General features: G+C 40.5%; 2 protein-coding genes across 3 annotated transcripts in view; one reads left to right on the top strand and one right to left on the bottom strand.

The window, feature by feature from the left end:
• Nucleotides 1-422: 422 nt before the first annotated feature.
• LOC117443727 (voltage-dependent calcium channel gamma-1 subunit-like) lies at nt 423-11,758 on the top strand. Its single transcript, XM_034079647.2, has 4 exons — nt 423-1,075; nt 6,627-6,701; nt 9,817-9,975; nt 10,065-11,758. Exons 1-4 carry the CDS (start codon nt 838-840, stop codon nt 10,295-10,297), a joined length of 705 nt encoding a protein of 234 aa, XP_033935538.1. The 5' UTR covers nt 423-837; the 3' UTR covers nt 10,298-11,758.
• Nucleotides 11,759-12,375: 617 nt separating this feature from the next.
• Nucleotides 12,376-19,364, bottom strand: part of helz (helicase with zinc finger) — a 63,095-nt gene continuing 56,106 nt past the window's right edge. For both annotated transcript variants that reach the window (XM_071202705.1, XM_071202713.1), the window contains 4 exons: nt 18,793-19,150; nt 17,663-18,518; nt 16,826-17,129; nt 12,376-16,442 (listed from right to left, as the gene is read on the bottom strand). In XM_071202705.1, the coding sequence (XP_071058806.1) occupies nt 16,054-16,442; nt 16,826-17,129; nt 17,663-18,518; nt 18,793-19,150 (1,907 nt within the window). In that variant the 3' untranslated portion in view covers nt 12,376-16,053. The remainder of the gene's footprint in view (nt 16,443-16,825; nt 17,130-17,662; nt 18,519-18,792; nt 19,151-19,364) is intronic.

The following is a 19,364-nucleotide window of genomic DNA, read 5'->3' as shown; positions in this document are numbered from 1 at the left end:
AACGTCTCAATAGAGGAACATTCTGTTTTTGGACAATAAGTCATAGTTTTAACAGAAATTACTAAAATGTACCATCAGGGCAACTTTACTATTGTCTGACAGCTGGAGCCTTGCTGCTGCTCTCTATAAACACATCCACTTCTCCTTGTAAATTGTTTACAAAGCCAAATCCACACCGAGGCGAAGCCGTAACGAGGCACAGAGTGAATACACAGCCACTCTTGATAAGTGGACACAAAAAAAGGGAAAGTATTTTCACATTCATTTTGAAAGTTGTCTGTTCATTTGGATAAGTTAAACTGTTTAGGTGGGTTCACTTATTATCACACTTTTCACATCTCTACCCACTGGCACTGTAACCAGATAAGCAGAGAGTCTGACAACTTGACTCACCGGTCACATTTATAGCATCAAAACGCCCACCAACACATGCAGCACCCCAAAGCCCACTGCCTCCCATGGCCGACAGTTGATTTGGTCATCAACTTTCTTGATCTACCTTAACAGCTGTGAGTCTAAACTTGCAGCCCCACAGTTGTACAGCGACTCATAGTCAGTAGGAGAAGGGGACTTGAATCTAGGACAGAGCAGTCTCGCCCATTTCCCTTGGAACCAGAGGCAGAGATCTGCAACAGGGGGAGAGAAGACACTAGTCTTAGGCGGAGAGAGAAAAAGGAGAAGAGACTTTGTAGGAAGCTTGCTGCAGTCACTGAGGAAAGAAGCCCCTGGGACACAGACCAGTGTGTTCACATTGCAGAACAGTCATTTTTATAGATTTATTTTGTATCTTATCAGGGGAAGAATATTCACTGAGCAGAAATCTCATCACCTGGAAACATGCAGAAGGGCACAAAGATAAAGATTGCCATTTTCGTGCTGATAGTGGGTATGGCTTGCATGTTCACTGCGGTGGTAACGGACCACTGGGCAGTGCTCAGCCCACGGGTGGAGAGAGTCAATGAGACCTGCGAGGCGGCCCACTTTGGCCTGTGGAAGCTGTGCAAGAAGTACATCTATATCAGCGAAGAGAACTTCGTACAGGGGCATGGCTGTGGACCCATCAGCCTGCCTGGAGGTAAGAGAAAACAACTGAGCAAAACCTTCCTGTAACTGGCATATCAAATGAAATTACTGTTGGAATATAATTTGTACGTGACTGTGAGGCGCTTCGGTGCAATCCGGCCCACCGCTCTGAGGTTTGGGCTTCTAAGAATAGAGGGCCTGATGCAATATGACTCGCCATGTCATATGACATGCCATACAGTTGCTCGTGAAACAGAAAAAAGGTCCTATTTTGGGTTACATGCATGCAGTCTCCATAATGTAATCAACTTTTTTTTTAAACAACTGGCAGGATTTTACATACATACTGACAGGATTTCATTAGATTATTAATGTTGTCAGTCATCAGTGGTGTAGAAGTACCCCGGTGTAATGCATGCATGAGTCTCTGAATTTATGTTATGAATATATATCATAAGGGGTCTTCTATCTGCCACTGGGCCTAAGTCAGCTGGGTGATGGCGGACTGACACTCCTTTGAACAAACTAGTCATTCAGGGTAAACAACAGGATGCTTTCACTATCAGTCTCTGTAAGGACTTAACCAGATCACAGTAGATATGTGGCATCTACAGAACATGAGCCATGGAGTCCCAGAGGCTCTCACTGAGCAAATACCAAACACCACAACAGCTGAGTTCACAGTTTACTGGTTGGTGTCTGCTGTCTGTTTAAAGAGATATTCGTCAGTTTAAAAAAAGCATTGACCGTTGATGATCTATAACACATATAGGTGCCTGGATGCACTCTATAGAAGTTTCTCAGGGACTTCGCTGTCATTAATGTAAAGTAACTAAGAACATAATGTACTTAAATGCAATTTAGGGTACTTGGACTTAACTAAGATTTTATAGGCCCCATTTAGTGAATGCACAACACAGCAGGTCAGCTGAGGAAATATATAAAATATTGATTTCTGTGTAGCGCTAAATCCCATATAGTTTAACAAATGCGAAGAATGACTTTTCCAACATATCATAAATATTGACTTTGCTGTTAAGTCAGTGTTTCCGGTCATTTATTATATCACTTTATTTCTAACTCCTCTTAATCTTCTCCACCAAACTTCTCCTAATTTGGAACACAATAATGAAATGGATTTAGTGGTATTGATACCTAAATTAATGTAAACAAACCTAATGTGGTCAGATGTTATGTATCCAAGTAAAACACATTTTGGCTATGAATCTCTCAAATGAAACTTTCTATGACACCAAATGTTCTTACAGCTGTTAGAATAAAATACAGACTGCATCTGAATAAAAAGGATGTTAACAGTGTTGAGCAGTTGCTGTCCAACAGTTACTTCCTTCTCAATAACATGGTGTTAGTCACTCTTCTGAGGAAACACTATCTAACTCTTGATTGTTATCTGACCCTGCTTGTTGCTTTATGTAAATTCGCCTGGACTTCCCCACCAAATTTCTCCAACACACAAAGCTAAACGAATCTCCCAAAATATCTCCCAACTCATGGCGGCTCCTAAACCTTTGGGAATCCCAGACACTGTCTGAACTGCAGGGCCATTCTCGGAGTGGCTGAAATGTGAGGGCGGTACGTTGGTGCAGACACGGCAGGCTGAATATGCTAAATCAGCTCTGCCCACAGGCATGCAGGGAATTCCTCAGGCTGTAAAGATATAACAAATGTTTCATGAGCTTTTCATCTGCACATACACATATACCGACAATGGTTATATATTTACATTTTTGGAAGGTGAGATTATTATATTATATTATATTTGATGTATTGCAAAGACACTACTTGTTCCTGAGTAACGACTATTGGCTTTTATGGTTTCAACATTACATGTGATTGGTAATGGCCACCTTGTTAGTCTTTATTTAAAAAGTAAATAAATCCATCCATCTCCTGGGGTTTCTCCTGGCCCAATAGCTGTATTTAGACAGGAACATTATTGTTTATCATGTCCTCAGAGGTTGTGTCATTTCCTGATACAAAGCAGAACTTGAAAAGTATGTGAGGAGGTCCCTCTCGCTGTGAGACACTCATCTGGAAAATATGGACTGAGTTGTTGCTTCGTTCTACTGCTGACAAAATGCAGATGGTGAGATAACTAACATTATGTGTCAGCTCAAAGAAAGAAAGTCCCATGTGAGCCAAGTCAGAGTTGTATTTCTTTTCATATTGTGATCCTTTTTAATACTGGTGTTCTGAACGGCTGTTGGCTGTAAAAAGGCAACACTAACGATGTTACAAAGCACCTCCTGGCCAAGGCATACAGTACAAAGAAGAGCTATTACTTTAATGTAATACAAATGTCAGGGAACAGAAAGGGTGTTTTTTTTTTTTTAAATAAACGTGTGAAAACTGCTCAGCAAGCAGTTGTTTTGGTGATATATAGACCACGTAAATACTCAGCTGTCTTGGGTGGAGGATGTGAGGGTCAAGTGTTCGCGCCAAGTGCAGCGGTCTTCTGAGTGACGGGGCCGCATGGAAGAGTCAGGCATAGCTCTGAGGCCCGCTGTCACACCAACCTGTTCCTTTGAGACCTCCCTGAAGCCTTGTGACTCCGTGCAGCTCACACAGTCACTCAGATGACTTTACACTGGCGGGGGATGGGATGCATGGTCCAAAAAGCAAGTGGTACCACTGGTATTTTTGCTTTTACAGCCACTCAAATTACCTACCAACCCAGGGATGGATGGTTCGTATAAGGGGATGGGAATTGCCAGTGAAGTCTTTAACACTTATATAGATAGATATATTTCCAAATATATAGCTGCATCAAAGCTCCAGTTTACATAATTGGAATGTGCTCAAATGCAAAAAGTCCAACAGGCACAAGTAAACATGTATTGAGTTTTGAATGTAATATACTTGAATTATATTCTTATTCTTTTATGGAATTGTTTGTGTTTTAACGTAATTGTGTAGTCTTTTATGGGTGTGTGTTTATATGTTGTGTTTTGAACTTAATCATTTTCAATCAAAATATGACAATGAAGTTTGAATCATTTTGAATAAAAATGTTCAGGCTAGGGAGCAAAATCAACACATTTTGCTCGCATATGAATGATACTTGTGTTTTTATTACGTTGACACAACAACGTAATAACAAGTTATTTCCACTTTGCTGGTAGACCTAAGTGGGAGGAGGATAGCGTGGCTAAACAAAAAGCCAAGCTCAGAGGTCTGGGCCAGTGTTCGTCCATAAACAAAATGATTAGACTATAAAAGCTATAAAAGCTATAAAAAGCGGGATTTGATGCAGAAGGGCTGTCAATCCCATGTCCTCTGCTGATCTGTGGAAAGATGACTGATATCCCCTTCAGGGACAAGAGAGGCTTGACAGAGCTTGTCAGCAGAGCATAGCAGATCAAGGACCAGCAACAAGTGGTGCAGTAGTGTGTGTGTGTGTGTGTGTGTGTGTGTGTGTGTGTGTGTGTGTGTGTGTGTGTGTGTGTGTGTGTGTGTGTGTGTGTGTGTGTGTGTATGTATGTATGTATGTATGTATGTATGTATGTATGTATGTATGTATGTGTGTGTGTGTGTGTGTGTGTGTGTGTGTGTGTGTGTGTGTGTGTGTGTGTGTGTGTGTGTGTGTGTGTGTGTGTGTGTGTGTGTGTGTGTGTGTGTGTGTGTGTGTGTGTGTGTGTGTGTGTGTGTGTGTGTATTTTGGTATCTGCCTGTAGCGGCAATGCTTTTACATGAATACAGATTGATATATGACCACCAGCTTGTACACATATTTTTCATTGCGCTGTAAAGATTGGTACATAAAAGGTATAATTAGGCAACACACATTCAGTCACATGTGGGGAAAAAAGCGGCTTTAGATAGATAATGAGCTCAAAGTTACCACTCCAAGGTTTTATAAATGCTGGTATTATACTTAAAAATAAAAAGAATCCTCCACACATGAGACTATGTTTCCTACCATTGATATAGTTGTCATAGCAAAGAAGAACGAGGGCTGGATTTGCATTCACTTAAAAACATGGATATTCACAGTGTTGGTTAATGAGTGAAGTTCAAAGATATTTTTCAGCCTCCCTTTTGAATTGAATGAAAGCTCAGATGTACAACTTGTTGACAAGCCTCCCCCACACCCTTTCTATCTATTCTCTACACTGGAGCTTGTTGCTAAGTAACACACTCAGTTGTTTCATGGCCAGTCCCTGTAAACATTCATACAAATATATTTTTGTCTGCAAAAATAATGTTGGCACAGCGTCAATTTGTGTAATTTCAAAGGAGGTTTTTGTAAACATTGCATTGTTGACTTGGCTTGGAAAAATATGATTCAGAAATATTTGTTGTGCCTATTAAAACCAATTACACTGTGCTATTACCTAGAAGAGCCACCTGACATCCCCTTAGCTTATCTTCATGGTTTAGAGGAAAAGGAATACCATACCAGCACGGGTCATCAAGCTCTTACCGCTATCCCATATCATACAGAACTACATATTTCCACATGAAAGCATTTCACTCATGTCCCATGGTGAGGCTGTATGTAGAAGGGGATTACACCCAGGCATTGGGGTCATGAGACTTCATAGCAAAACCAAGATCAGTGATGTGCACTTTGTGGTGTGAAATAAATGACCGATCTGACTCTCACTCTCTTTCCACATATGATAATCCAAACCCATGTTATTGGTTTATTGCCAAGACATAATTCCGCTTTCAGAAATATGTTGTTTAAAGTAAGGCCTCAGATTTTAAGTGTGAGCAGCTACTTTTAATAATATATATACATGTGTATACCTTATCAAGAATTATGCCAGATGATATGAATTAATTATGAATGAGATTTAAAAGGAGGAGTATTGACACAACTAAACCAGCCTGGGATCACATGAAGCGGCCTGCCTTGAGTTGTGAAAATCCCTTAGGTTTAACACCTTGTCTGTCCAGGAATAATTGATTGAAATGTCTGCTGTAACCACTTTTACTCTGAAAGTCAAACCACAAATTGCACGCCAGGGTCTGCATTGCATCACGCAACCATTACAGTGGTAATACTATCCTGGTGGTGTGAACCTGTGAGACCCTTTTTAGAAGAACAATGTAAGATAGATCTGAGTTAGTGAGAAGTGTTTAAAGTATCATATTGATATGATATTTATGGTGAAAATGTATGTGGGGCAAAGCTTGAAAATAACGTATCTATCTATCTACTTAGACATACTTTATTGTCATTTCAACAAGACACAGAGTGTACTATTAAAACGAAATGTTTCGTTGTACTGGCTTACAGGAACAGGACAATATAAAAACTTGCTAAAATTGTACATATAAATAAATAATAGTGACGTGGTGCTGATAAAATTAAAGATAAAGTGTGTGTTTAAAATATAAAGACTTACTATACATATAAATAAAATAGACATACTATATAGAAAATATGTGCGCTTTACACACGCTTTTACTGTATCTATCTAGCAAAGAAAGGAGACATGGCCATTTCAACTTTATATGGTGACAATATGTTAATGGTGTGTTAACTGCTTGTTGTGCTGTCCCCTAGTAGCCAAACAAATTAACTAATGTAATTTTAACTTTGAACTAAATCCAATTGTTTTATCTTTTCACAGAGGAAAACTGCACTTACTTCAGACACTTCACTCCCGGGCAGGATGCTGAGATATTTGACTATAAAACACAAAAAGGTAGGTTCCTGTTAAGGGTTCCCATATTGTGGCTATTTTCAACCCATCCTGTCTACACATGAAAAGAGGAGATATTCATTTTGAAACTATGTTCCCTGCAACACTAGGACATCCTAGTCTGTGTGAAGTTAAACATCAAACTGACTGCATCACATATTCCCTACTGACCTTACCTGCTGCTGCTCTGCTTTCTGTGGGTTCAGATCTTCATTCATGTTACACTTCTGACTGCATAACAGTCATAGGTTTCACAGCTGGACTGGCTGTCGATGACAAAACGTCATATACATGAAGAAGTCCTTGATTAAAGGCAATATACTTTTTCTCTATCAAACTGGCCAAAAGTCAAGACTATAAATAGCAAAACAGAGCCCATATGTGTTGGCACCAGGGGCGGATCTAGACAAATATTCATGGATGTTAGGCGTAGAACCGCCACTGTTTGTGTAGCATCTCATGTATTTTTCTTCTGGTGAACTCCCTGTGGTGGATAACAATCTAACTGTATGGCTGTGCCTGTGGTGATGTACATATACTATGTTCATTCAACCTTATACACCATTATGGTACAGCCAAATGGCTCAGTCAAGAGTGAATAACTCTACAGGGCACTTAGGTCAGTGCTGCAATCATTCCAGCAAACTTGCGGTGTGTCTCTCAAGGGTGTGTGTGTGTGTGTGTGTGTGTGTGTGTGTGTGTGTGTGTGTGTGTGTGTGTGTGTGTGTGTGTGCCTACCATACTATACTTGTGGGGACCTACATCTGTTTACAGAGTCACGTGTGGGGACTCGCCTCCCTTATGGGGACAAATTGGAGGTCCCCATGAGGGGAATCATTAATTTTAGGGTGAAGACTTGGTTAGGATTAGGGTTAGGGTTAGGCATGTGTTGGTTATGGTTAAGGTTAGGATAAGTCTCCAGGAAATGCATGTAAGTCAATGTAATGTCCCCTGAAGTGATGTACTGTATACATGGTGTGTGTGTGTGTGTGTGTGTGTGTGTGTGTGTGTGTGTGTGTGTGTGTGTGTGTGTGTGTGTGTGTGTGTGTGTGTGTGTGTGTGTGTGTGTGTGTGTGTGTGTGTGTGTGTGTGTGTGTGTGTGTGTGTGTGTGTGTGTGTGTTTTAGATGACGAGTAAGGGGTTGGCTACCTATATTCTTGCATTAGCATCTCTGAGTTTAGGGTAGGGGGGTGCATAGAACTATATGCATAAGACTATTTGCATTAAACCCAAATAATTGAGTGTGACAGTGCTCCACATGTTCTTGCCCCCCTAATGCACATGACATGTGAGAGCTGTCATTCAACATGCATTGGCTGGGCCTCAATACAATCAGAGATGTAACAGGGTCACTGGAGAAAGGACGGAAGGAATGGAAGATGGAAGGAATAGAAGATGTTTCAAAAAGCATTAGTATAGGAATTGTCAAATACAATTCCTAACAAAAACTTCAACGTGAGAGACATTTTTCGAATGAAGAAATATCAAATGCAATGCAGTGCAACACAAAATAGATGTTGGTATGGATCTGGGCATTAAGAGGTTCTTCAAATGTTTTATAAACTTAAGTTAAGAAGTTAAAATGTCTAAACAAACGGTATTGTTCCGTCGCATGTTGGAAAACTGTCTTCTCTCTTAGAGCAGACAAAACATGCGCTAGTTGCAATTGCTAATTGCAGCACGGCGCATTTGTCTTAATCACTAACACTGTTAGCAAAGACTGACATTTATTGAATGAGTTCTGTTTGGGATGCCAGCTGAATGATGTTCACTTTGTTGTTATTAGGTTGTCCAATCATCAGCCACAGACACTGTAGCCCTTATGAAAGCACATTACATTAGCTAACTTAGCAAAGCAGTGTTAGCTTACGCTGCTTGAAAGTAAGGCGCCTACTAGGCAGCAGCGAACTGCACAGGCTCTTCCTCGAACTCCAAGACAAAGTTTACAAAAAGTTACTTAAAAAATAAAGGTTAAAGTACAAAATTGTATACCTCTCATGTCAACTTGCATTGAAATGGGCGCATATTGTAGATGCTAATGCTGTACTGCAAAATAGTACTTCCAGTAGAATTGCTCCCTGGATTCTTGTGTAAAAAGAGAAAAAAAACTATAGGCTACATGAGTTAATACAACCACTGGTATTTTTAGATTTTTACATTGCTCTTGGTGTAGAGAAACTTTGGGATTTCCGACTGGCTGACAAGCTCGACAGACAAGCAGTATCTCAGAGAACGTAGCGTGTAAGGTGCGGCACATGCTGCCCTGCCAGCAGAAGATGAAGGCTCTCGCCCCCAAAGGAGCGCCTGTCCCCTGGGCCTGGTTCACAGGCCAACAGGCGGCAGATCAAAGGCCTCACATCATATCCACCCTCTGATTGGGAAAACAAGCCAGATGCAGTTCTTATTACACAAACGCCTGATATCTGTAAACAAATTACAATCATAAAGTATATTTGAATGTTGCTTGTAAAGATGAATGCCTTTAAAGCAAGTTTGGTGGAATGCGATGTTTGTTGCAGTCAAAATATCTGTTCAAAAGCCAAAAAATAACATTGAATTCTACTTGCAAGTAATGTATATGAAGCCAAAACCTTGTGTCTTTTCAGTTAGATACTGTTGAACTGGGTGCCTTTCCCTTCATAACCATGAATGTGGGAACAGAAATGTAATTAGAATGTAGAAAAGCTCTCTAAAGCAGCAATTGGCAATATCCCACGGGAAATAGTAATGAATAAATCTTTACTTTTTTTTGTTACGTTTCTACAAACTGAAGTGCATGACATAAGGAAAATCTTACTATGTAAAAAGTAAACACTTGTGGAGAATGAGGGATGAACCATGCATTTGTTGATGATCAGACACATCTAGTATAGCCTTATTCTGTAATCCTAACCTGATACTAATGAAGAATAAGAACATCAAAAAACACACAAATGGAAAATTGTTTCACAAAACAAAACACCGCTTTGAAAAGTACATGTGGTGTTTTTGGTTTCATACAATTAAAAAAAAACAATACATTTCTAATGTGGCCATTTGAAATAACATAATTATTGGGGTCTTTTGATTGAAAAAATAAATGTCTTAAAAACACCACGTTTACATTCTTTCTTTCCAGAGTACAACATCTCGGCTGCAGCCATCTCCATCTTCAGTCTAGCCTTCATGATCTTTGGCTCTCTGTGTCTGATGGGATCATGTACCGGCAAAGGCAAAGGCAAAGGCAAAGGAAGAGACTACCTCCTTAAACCTGCTGGCATGTTTTATGCATTTGCAGGTGGGCTCAGTAAAACAACATCACTTCAATTCATCGTGCAGCATTTTCGAGAGCTACTAACTAATTGTACACATTTCCTTCATTACCAGGTCTCTGTTGCTTCATCTCACTGGAGGTGATGCGTCAATCAGTGAAACGCATGATTGAGAGCGAGGAAACAATCTGGATCGAATACTACTACTCCTGGTCATTCGCGTGTGCCTGTACTGGATTTGTCCTCCTCTTTCTCACTGGCTTTGCCCTGCTGCTTCTCTCCATGCCGCAGATGCCTAGGAATCCATGGGAGACTTGCATGGACGCCGAGCAGGACCAAGTGGAGTGATGACGGACAGATGATTACAGGATTTGAGGAGAGTGACTGTGTCTATTGTTTTGAGTACATATTCAAGGATAGGTTCAATTCAAGAACAGGCCATAACATGGTAACGTCGTGATGACAGAAACTGGTTTGGGGTGTGGATGGACCATAGCAATGAAGGGAAATTTACCTCACTACAATTATAAAGCAACTTGAATATGGGGCGTTTTCGGAGTTATGAATGTCCGCCTTGTCATGCATGTCCAACTAGAGCGTAAAATATAGCAATCCACTTTGGTGGGGATCATGTTGGAGATCATAACTTAAATCTGACATGAAGCCTCATAACCACCATACTTCTCAAAAAGAGCCAACCTGGTCTAAACAGCACTTTTGCCTTTTACTCCTTTACTGCTGGTATATTTAAACAATATCTTGAAAAGGCAAACAATTATTTATCAAGTCACTGTTTTGGAAGATGGTTTTAACATCATTAGTTAAAAAGTCGTAAATATAATTGGATTCATTGACATTTTAAGAATATAGTTCATACAGTTAAGACCAGACATCTACATATGTGATATGATGTAGTGCACTTTGTATGATATTTTGTAGATGTCTAATGTTCATCTTTTGATTTTTCAATGGGATCGCTCAAGGAATCAATTACTTACTAGAAGTATCAACAAAATGTGTTAGGTTGAGATTGAAATTTTATATTTCTAAGATTTGAAAATTAAAGAAAGTCCCATTAAAATAAGAACTTTGTGAATAAACGACTGATTTCAGGCGAGGCAGATGCACAGAGCAGGTTTGTGTGTGTGTGGTAGGCTGAATGCTAAACACCCACACACTCCGTGTTGGACAAGCTTCAGCTCTAGCAGGTGCACATACAATGCCTTTTACTTTTTTGTTGACAGCTTACGAACCAAACCGATACAAAAAATGCTCTGTTCTGGACATGCGTCATCATGACCCAATTGAAATACATTGGTATTTGCATCGGTTCAACTACATTTTCTCTGTGTGAAAGAAGTGTATGGAGATCATAACATCTGACACAGGCTCATGCTCTGTATTTGTGTCAGTTTTGTTTCAGAATGGATTTTCACTAGCTAGATGTACATACGTTTTTACAAAGCAAGCAAACATTTGTTTTCATCGACATTACCTACTGTACAACATTTATTTATGTGAAAAGCCTGCAGCTATTGGTAAGAGCAACCGTCAATGCCATCATAGGTTTGTTTAGTGCAAGTCTATTTGATTAGTTAGTTGTATTTATTTTTGACTGAGTTGTAAGATTCATTTCACAGAATGGAAAAGTGAAATAAATAACAAAAAAATAGAATACCTATTGTAATGGTAATTGTTGAAATTCATTTCTATGTTTTTTCTGAATATTGAATGTTTTTGAATGCAGCATATTCTGTGTGCTATTTCTTTGTTATGTAACCAAAAATAAATCTTAATTAGCTTTGGAAACTTTTTTTCTGAAATCCCTTTTTTTTCTTTGCTTTCATGCACCAAACAATGGGGTGAGATTGTTGATGCCAAGTGTGTGTTGTTTCGGCTGTACAGAGACTACATTTGTCCGACATGATGCACCTGGCTGGTCTAGGATCAGCATCACATTTCTTCTCTCACTCCGTCACTGTCTTGCAAATTTTATTTTTTTGGTTCCTTTTAAAACGACACATTCATACAGCTACGTGCAAACACTGCACACTATTTCATACATTTAGTTAAATGTGGTTCTGTCATTAATGTGATCTCCCTAGAACAACTGTCAGTAAACTTCCCTTCATTAGTCATGACATTAGGGCCAGGTCGAGACAAAAAGGAGAGCCGCTGCTGACACTAACTTGTGTTAAATCCAGTGTCTCTCCACACAGGAACATTAAGTGGCTCTACACTGCAGAGGAAACACGTTTTGTCTTTCTTTCTTTCTTTCTGCAAGGGCTGCGATCCAAGCCTTTAGTCCTAAAGGCAACAACAGATGCAGCTTCAAACTATGGCAAACCCCCTAATAATTCCTGTATTCTATATCACTGCTGTTTAATGCAGAGGATGATACAAAAACAAAGGCAGAACTCTAGAAGTTTCAATAAAAACACTTTAATAGAGAAACAAATAAAAAAAGAAAATAAACCTTTGAAACACAGTCTAAATCCTTGATTATAACCACCACCAATTGAAATGAAGAAGAGTAAAACAGATCTATTCATTATTTGTGTACCCACGAGGGAGGAACCAATGGGAATGGGAGGCTGGGAGAACAGGTGAGCCATTGATTCACTGCAGCGAGGGAGGGAGGGAGGAGAGCCAACAGAGAACGGGAAGAGATGTGGCGTTTATAGAAGGCTTAACACAGTGCTCTCTACTGGCTGGGCAAAAGGTTGCTCCCTCTCCATGTGCCACACAAACTGGTTTGTTTTCTTTAAAAAGACAACACTGATTTTTTTTTTAAAGACAATAATTCATATAATGAAACATGGTTCAATATTGCAAGGTGAAAACATTTTAAAATCCAACTTAAAGACCTTTAGTTTCACAGTAAAGATCATGGCAAACTCATTTCTGGAACAAAGTCTTAAAACAAAATCAGCATTGATGACAAGTTGTAAATAACATCCGTTTAAAATGTCTTTGGCTCAATCTCTTCTGCTTCAAAATAAATAAAAATGAAGAAGCGGTGAAATATTAGTATTGCACAACTTCAGAGATTAGCCATTTGCCAAACAAACTACGTTTTGTAAATATGACACAGCAGGGAGCAACCTGAGCTTCAGCGCTGCTAAGTAACTGCAGAAAAAAAGGACTTAAATGACCATTACATATTTGATTGACATGTTAGTAAAATATTATAATAGTTTTGTTGATAATGTCACAAGTTATTGTACACATCAAATAATATACCAAAATTTGACTCTGAAGGTTGAACATAAGCTTTTTTTTTTTTTTTTTTTTACTTTTTAATTCATTCACAAATCAATACAAACTGATAAAAACAGGGATAAAACCAGCCAGGTCATCTCAACATGCATGAAAAGAAAAAAAACGTCTTCACATGAACAAAAATAAATCAATCCATGTTGATTGTTGTGAGAAAACAATACAGGACAAATCCAGCAACATATACTTTCCAATATGTATTGTACAGTGAAATAAGTCGTCTGAAAACAGAAACTCTCCTCTTTGTCAAATCAGCCAGACACCATCTTATCAAAACAATCTAAAAAGTTACAAGATGTTGCAACTATCCACTGTCGTTCATTATTCCTAGGATTATTCTTTTTTTGTTTGCATAATTAAAAAGGGCATACCTCTTCTTTGAACAGCTTCTACAAAATTGAGGCGCTCCCAAAGTTTGTTTGTAAATACCTACAAAATGCATATTTACAAGTATGTGTTGTTTTCCGCCAAGTCAAAAGATCTGAGCCTTTGAATGACAATGTGAAAACTTCAAAACGTACGAATAAGAACATGAAGCTCTCCGCTGAGTGTTAAAAACACATCTATGTAAATCGCTGTAGCTTACAGTAGCTTACTGTAGCTTACCGAGGAACGCTTTAAGAGACAGAACAGTGACTCGCGGCCGTATGAAAGCCACCGAACAGCAGGACGCTTTTAGTACAACTTTATCGATTTGCAAATGGGGCAGTGGTATTTTAACAATTCAAATGAAATGCATAACAGAATTGAGTACTGGATGACTGCTTCCAGCATTGCATTTATTATTAAAGAAAAACCTTGGCAGATATAGTTCAACATCTTTTTAGATTTGGGACTCTTTGAACGCAGTAAGATTCCTTTGCATGCAAGCTGTGTGGCCGAGTAAAAATGTATGGGTCATGTTCATGTTTTTTGGTGAGAGATAAAAAGGTAATTTGAACGTCGCAAATGTAAAGTATATCCAGAGCCATTTCATTTTGAAGTGAATGACATTATTCAATCTGTTCTAATATTACTATATCAGTGGGACTGAAAAGGTGAATAATGTAACGATCTGAATAACAACGAATAACACGTTACCGATTCATTCGTATCACAGTCCTAAAAACAGGCACAAGTCTTTGAACAGCTTGTAGTATAGTGACTTTCACTTTGTTACCTTTTTGGTTAAATCTCAAGCAGACTGTCGGAAAGGATGATGGGAAAACGTTTTCCATCGAACGATCTACAATTCCCCAAATATGGTAAGGATGTTTATTGACAATGATCAATGTTTTTGGTAGAACTTGGAGCACATATTGGCTAATGGATGAGATGCATGTGTATTATCTATATGACAGAGATTTAAAGATTGTCTTAAAGAAAAGAGACTTTGGTCTTAGGGAAATCTATCTTAAAATGTGATTCAAGAAACTGGGAAATGTCTGGCTACAAAACATCTACGGGACCTACACTGAGCATATTACAGCAGCAGTGATCCGAGTGCTGATTGCTATGGTGACAAAGATCCAGTACTGCTGTGAGAAAACACATTTGTGAATAAGTAATGTGTATTTTTAAATGTCGGGGTATTTTCTATGTCTCTACAGTCTCAATATACTTCAGATTTAACCAAAAAAGCTCACATTTAGCGTGTTCCAAAGCGTCTGACTGGCAGTGTTGATCACACCCTCAGTTTCCACTTCCCCATCATGACACACCACTCTGACCCCACCACTCTCTTCACTTTCACAAACCCTCAGAGTACTGCGACCTTTTCAAAAGAAGCTCAACGTCAATTAGTGACAAAACACATTTCATATCGTCAGCAGTAATTAAAACCATTTCCGTGGTGTAGCTTTTTGATGACACAAACTAAAGAAATAAAATGACTGAGAATCGAGCAAAGCACTTTGGGATAATCCTATCATAGAAAGTGGTGTCTGGTGTTCTCTGATCCTTAACACAAACAAAGGAGGAATTGAGAGGTTGTTGTTTTTCGGACTTTTTTACACTGTATCTTTTGTTGCTGATGAGACATTGGTGAAAAGTAAAATATGAAATTGTCCTTTTTTTGAAAACAATCACATTTACTACTAAATTACTGAAGATAATTCCTAGCTATTTCCAGGATGTCTAAGAATTAAGGATCAGAAGCCAACAAACAAAAATAATTCATAATGCAAATGCTAGCATGATACAGGAATTTAAGGACATGTCTGTGGCATACAATTCAGTCTTTTATTTTCTTTATATTTACAGATTAGAGGAAAATGTATCTACTTCTATACACTGTCCCATGTAGTTTCTGTGTCGGTTGACCACTTAGCTTTTGTCCGTTACCACAACTACAGTAGTTTGAAAATCAAGAAGCAACGTCCACTCAAAACTGAGGAATACAAAGTGATAAAACCTTCAACATACTTTTTCTAGTAACCAACAAAACCAACTTCAATAAGGAAAAATATGGAGGTAGCTAAGTGGTCAACCGAATCTCACCTTTTTATATATTTTTTTTTTTTTATAACTTTTTTTAGCATTACGTACATATACAAGTGTAGATAATATAAGTATATGTTCATATATACATAATGAGTATGTATATATACCGGTAATGCATTCATTATATATACTTATTTTCTTCACAGATATGTGAAACAGGAGAAAAAAGGACTGTTACAAATAAAAAGTTAAAATGAAACAAAATGCAGAAAAAAACCTACTGATAGAAACAATTTATAAATGCACTTTGTACTATTTTTTTTGTGTTTTTAGAAACAGTTTTACCTTTTTTGTTTTTGTTTTATATATTTCAATACTTACTTATAATGTGGGAGGGGTGACACTTATTTAAAGTAGGAATAGTACCCATTGCTACCATTTGAACTTCCTATACTCAGCTCTTGTAGGAGGGAGAGGGGGTCGCTGTTCTTTTTGGCCTGTTCAGGGCGAACAGCTCGGGGTTTGGGTGGAGCGCGGAGGGCGCTGGCGTAGGACATGGTGGGTGGTTTGCTTAAATTTGGAGCCCCTTGGCTGGCCTCTGCGGGAGCCTGCGGTGGGGGAGGTGGGGGGGGCTGCTGCGGCGGTGGCGGCGGCGGCTGCTGCTTGTTATTGGGCATGAGAGGAGGAAACTGTCCGAGGTGCTGAAGGGAGTTGAGGGAGTGGGGGTGCGCCTGCTGTCCTGCTGTGGCCTCGGCCTTCACCTGCTCCTCCGTCTGACGAAGGGCTTTGGCAGCTGCCGGACCCACAAAGAAGAAACGAGGAGAGAAAAAGAGAGGTGCCGCAAAAAGATACAAAGTGAATTAGACCTGAATGGAACATCATGAATACATCTCAAACAGCTCTGTATATGAGGAACAAAAGCCTATGTGGCGAAACATCGGCCATAAGACTTAAACAGCTGAACTTTTGAAAGAACATTCATAACATTCATCCGTTTGCAACTTATATATACCAATATTCCAATTACTTGTATATAGACTATTCTGCACTATTTCTATTCTATTTGATTTGATTCACTTGCACTATTATCTGTTTTATTGTGTTGCACTGTTGGAGGAGGAACTACACTGTAGCTATGTTCGTATGACAATAAAAGCCTCGAATCTTGAAACATACCCATTAAGTCCCGGTGCTGAGCGAGGGTGGCGGCTCCGTTACATGGAATGTTCTGGAACGGACCAGGACCAGGACCGGGGCCTCCGCCGTTACTCGGCCAGACGTCATGTGGGGGGTAACCGTAGGGGGCGTGTGGGTGCTGATGGTGCTGTATGTGTGGATGAGGGTGTTCCTGGGGGTCTGACGGACAGGGCTGGGGCTGCTGGGACAGGGCGGCGTGGGCGTTGGCTGGAGACGAGTCATCCGGGTAGGTGGAGGAGATGCGGCGCTGATAGAGGGGCCGGCCCGGACCCCTGGGTTCATACTGCACAGATAGGAAGGTGAGATGGATGAGGGAGAGATTTAGCCTGACAGAACGGTGTGCAAAATATCCTTAAAAGAGGAAGAAACCCATAAGCAGCTTCTCATTCAGTGATGGAGGCATCAATGAAAGAGAGAACACTCCTGTGCAAGCAAGCGTTTGCCAAATATCTGCTTTATGCATTCTGCATTATTTCCATTTTTCTATGCAAATTAAACTTGCCACTAAAAATAAGCAAACAACTGTTTACATGTAATCCACTTCCTCCCCCGTTACACAGCACCTGAGCTACACATTGTTATTCTCCTTCTGCATCTTTATCAAGTGTGTGAGATTTAGATCATTCAGATGTTATCAGGAAATGCTAAATCTCTACTTTATGCAACACAGAGATGAGCATTTGAGACAACTCGGCTAATCCAATCATATCATCTAAACTGTAACAAGGTGGAGAACATGTAACCAAATGCCACATTTGTAGTGCCTTGAAATAAGATGTTGTGTACTTTATAATGACTCAAATAAAAGAAACGTACCTCATCTACATTGTGAAGGGCTGTGGCTGCTGATGTTCTGGGCGACAGAGGGTGGTAGGACTCCTGGTCTGGACCTTGACTTTGTTGCTGCTGCTGCTGCTGCTGCTGCTGCTGCTGCTGCTGCTGCTGCTGCTGTTGTTGTTGTTGTTGTTGTTGTTGTTGTTGTTGTACTTGTTGTTGCTGCTGCTGCTGCTGTTGTTGTTGCTGTTGCTGCTGCTGCTGCTGCTGCTGCTGCTGCTGCTGTTGTTGTTGTTGCTGTTGCTGCTGCTGCTGTTGCTGTTGTTGGTGTTGGTGCTGCTGTTGTTGTTGTTGTTGCTGCTGCTGCTGCTGCTGCTGGTGCTGGTGCTGATGGTGAAGTTGCATCAGGTGGACTTGCTCCTGCTGCCTGCTTGGATGAGCCATGATGGGCATGGCATAAGGAAGGCTGTGACCCTGGTTCCCCAACAGGTGGTTCTGCTGTGGTGGGCTCACTGACGCAGCTCCACCATGGGGCCACTGGGCCTCTTGCAGAAGGTATTTGACCTGGGAGGAAGGGGGGCTGCCAGAGTGGGCAGGGGGCTGATGCGGGTAGTTACCAGCGTTATACAGGGGGTTGGCCGGGTGCTGCTGCAGAGCTGGGTTGTTCAGAAGGTTTTCATTGAGCATGTCACGGCCTGGGTCATGGGAGTAGGGTCCTGATGGGTAAGGGCCAGCATGATTGGAGGTGGCGACCAATGAGGATGAAGGGTCACCTGAGGAGCGGGACTGAGACTGGCGGTACTGGAGGAGACGGGATTGAGGTGGGGGCTGCATCTCAGCAGGATCCCTGGGTTCAGGCTGTTCCTGAGGGGGCATCTCTCTCAAGAGACCCGGGTACCTGGGAATTACAAATGTATTTAACACCCAAACTCATTTAAGCAGCAGCGAGGAAAAGAAAACAACAATAACTGAAGGGCAACCAACAAAAATAACATTCAACAGCAATATTTACAGTCCAATCTCAAGTAATTCTCTTGTTTAATTTGCTCTTCTGCACACTCAATTTAAAATCATACATAACATGTTCAAAAGTAAAACTAACATTTCTTTAGATATAGGTTACAGACCAACACAAATGCATATTAAAAGAAACTTTGGGTCATTGTTGTTACCTGTTGAAAGGCGGCCCAGAGGTGGCAGAGGTTACAGCCTCATCCTCCATGTTGGCACCGAGTCCCCAGCTCGCAGCCCGGAGCAGCTGATGGGGGAATCGAGCCATGCCAGGCTGAGCCAGGTGGGCGAGCTGCTGAGGCAGAGGGAAGGCGACACCGCCCTGGAGGAAAGGGCCCGCCTCGTTCCACTGGCCCAGCCTGGCTGCCTGCTGCTGCTGTTGCTGCTGATGCTGCTGCTGCTGCTGCTGCTGCTGCTGCTGCTGCTGCTGCTGCTGCTGCTGCTGCTGCTGCTGCTGCTGCTGCTGCTGCTGCTGCTGCTGCTGGCTCAGGGCCTCGAGAGCCATGGGCCCCTGGAGGTCTGAAAGTGGAACCACAAGATTAGTTTTCAAAATCACTGTCCTCATGACTCGGTGGTCTGATGTACTGTACAGTTAAGTTTAGGATGTTTTACAATCTTTTAATTAAGGAAACGTACCAAATAAATTGCATATTTATTTATACATTACATATGATAAGAAAACATCTGATTATGTCCCATCATAATCAATGCAGAGTTTAAATGTAAACAAGGA

The sequence above is a fragment of the Pseudochaenichthys georgianus genome, chromosome 1 (assembly GCF_902827115.2).
Source record: "Pseudochaenichthys georgianus chromosome 1, fPseGeo1.2, whole genome shotgun sequence".
NCBI lineage: Eukaryota > Metazoa > Chordata > Actinopteri > Perciformes > Channichthyidae > Pseudochaenichthys > Pseudochaenichthys georgianus.
This window is presented reverse-complemented; position numbering and strand designations above follow the sequence as displayed.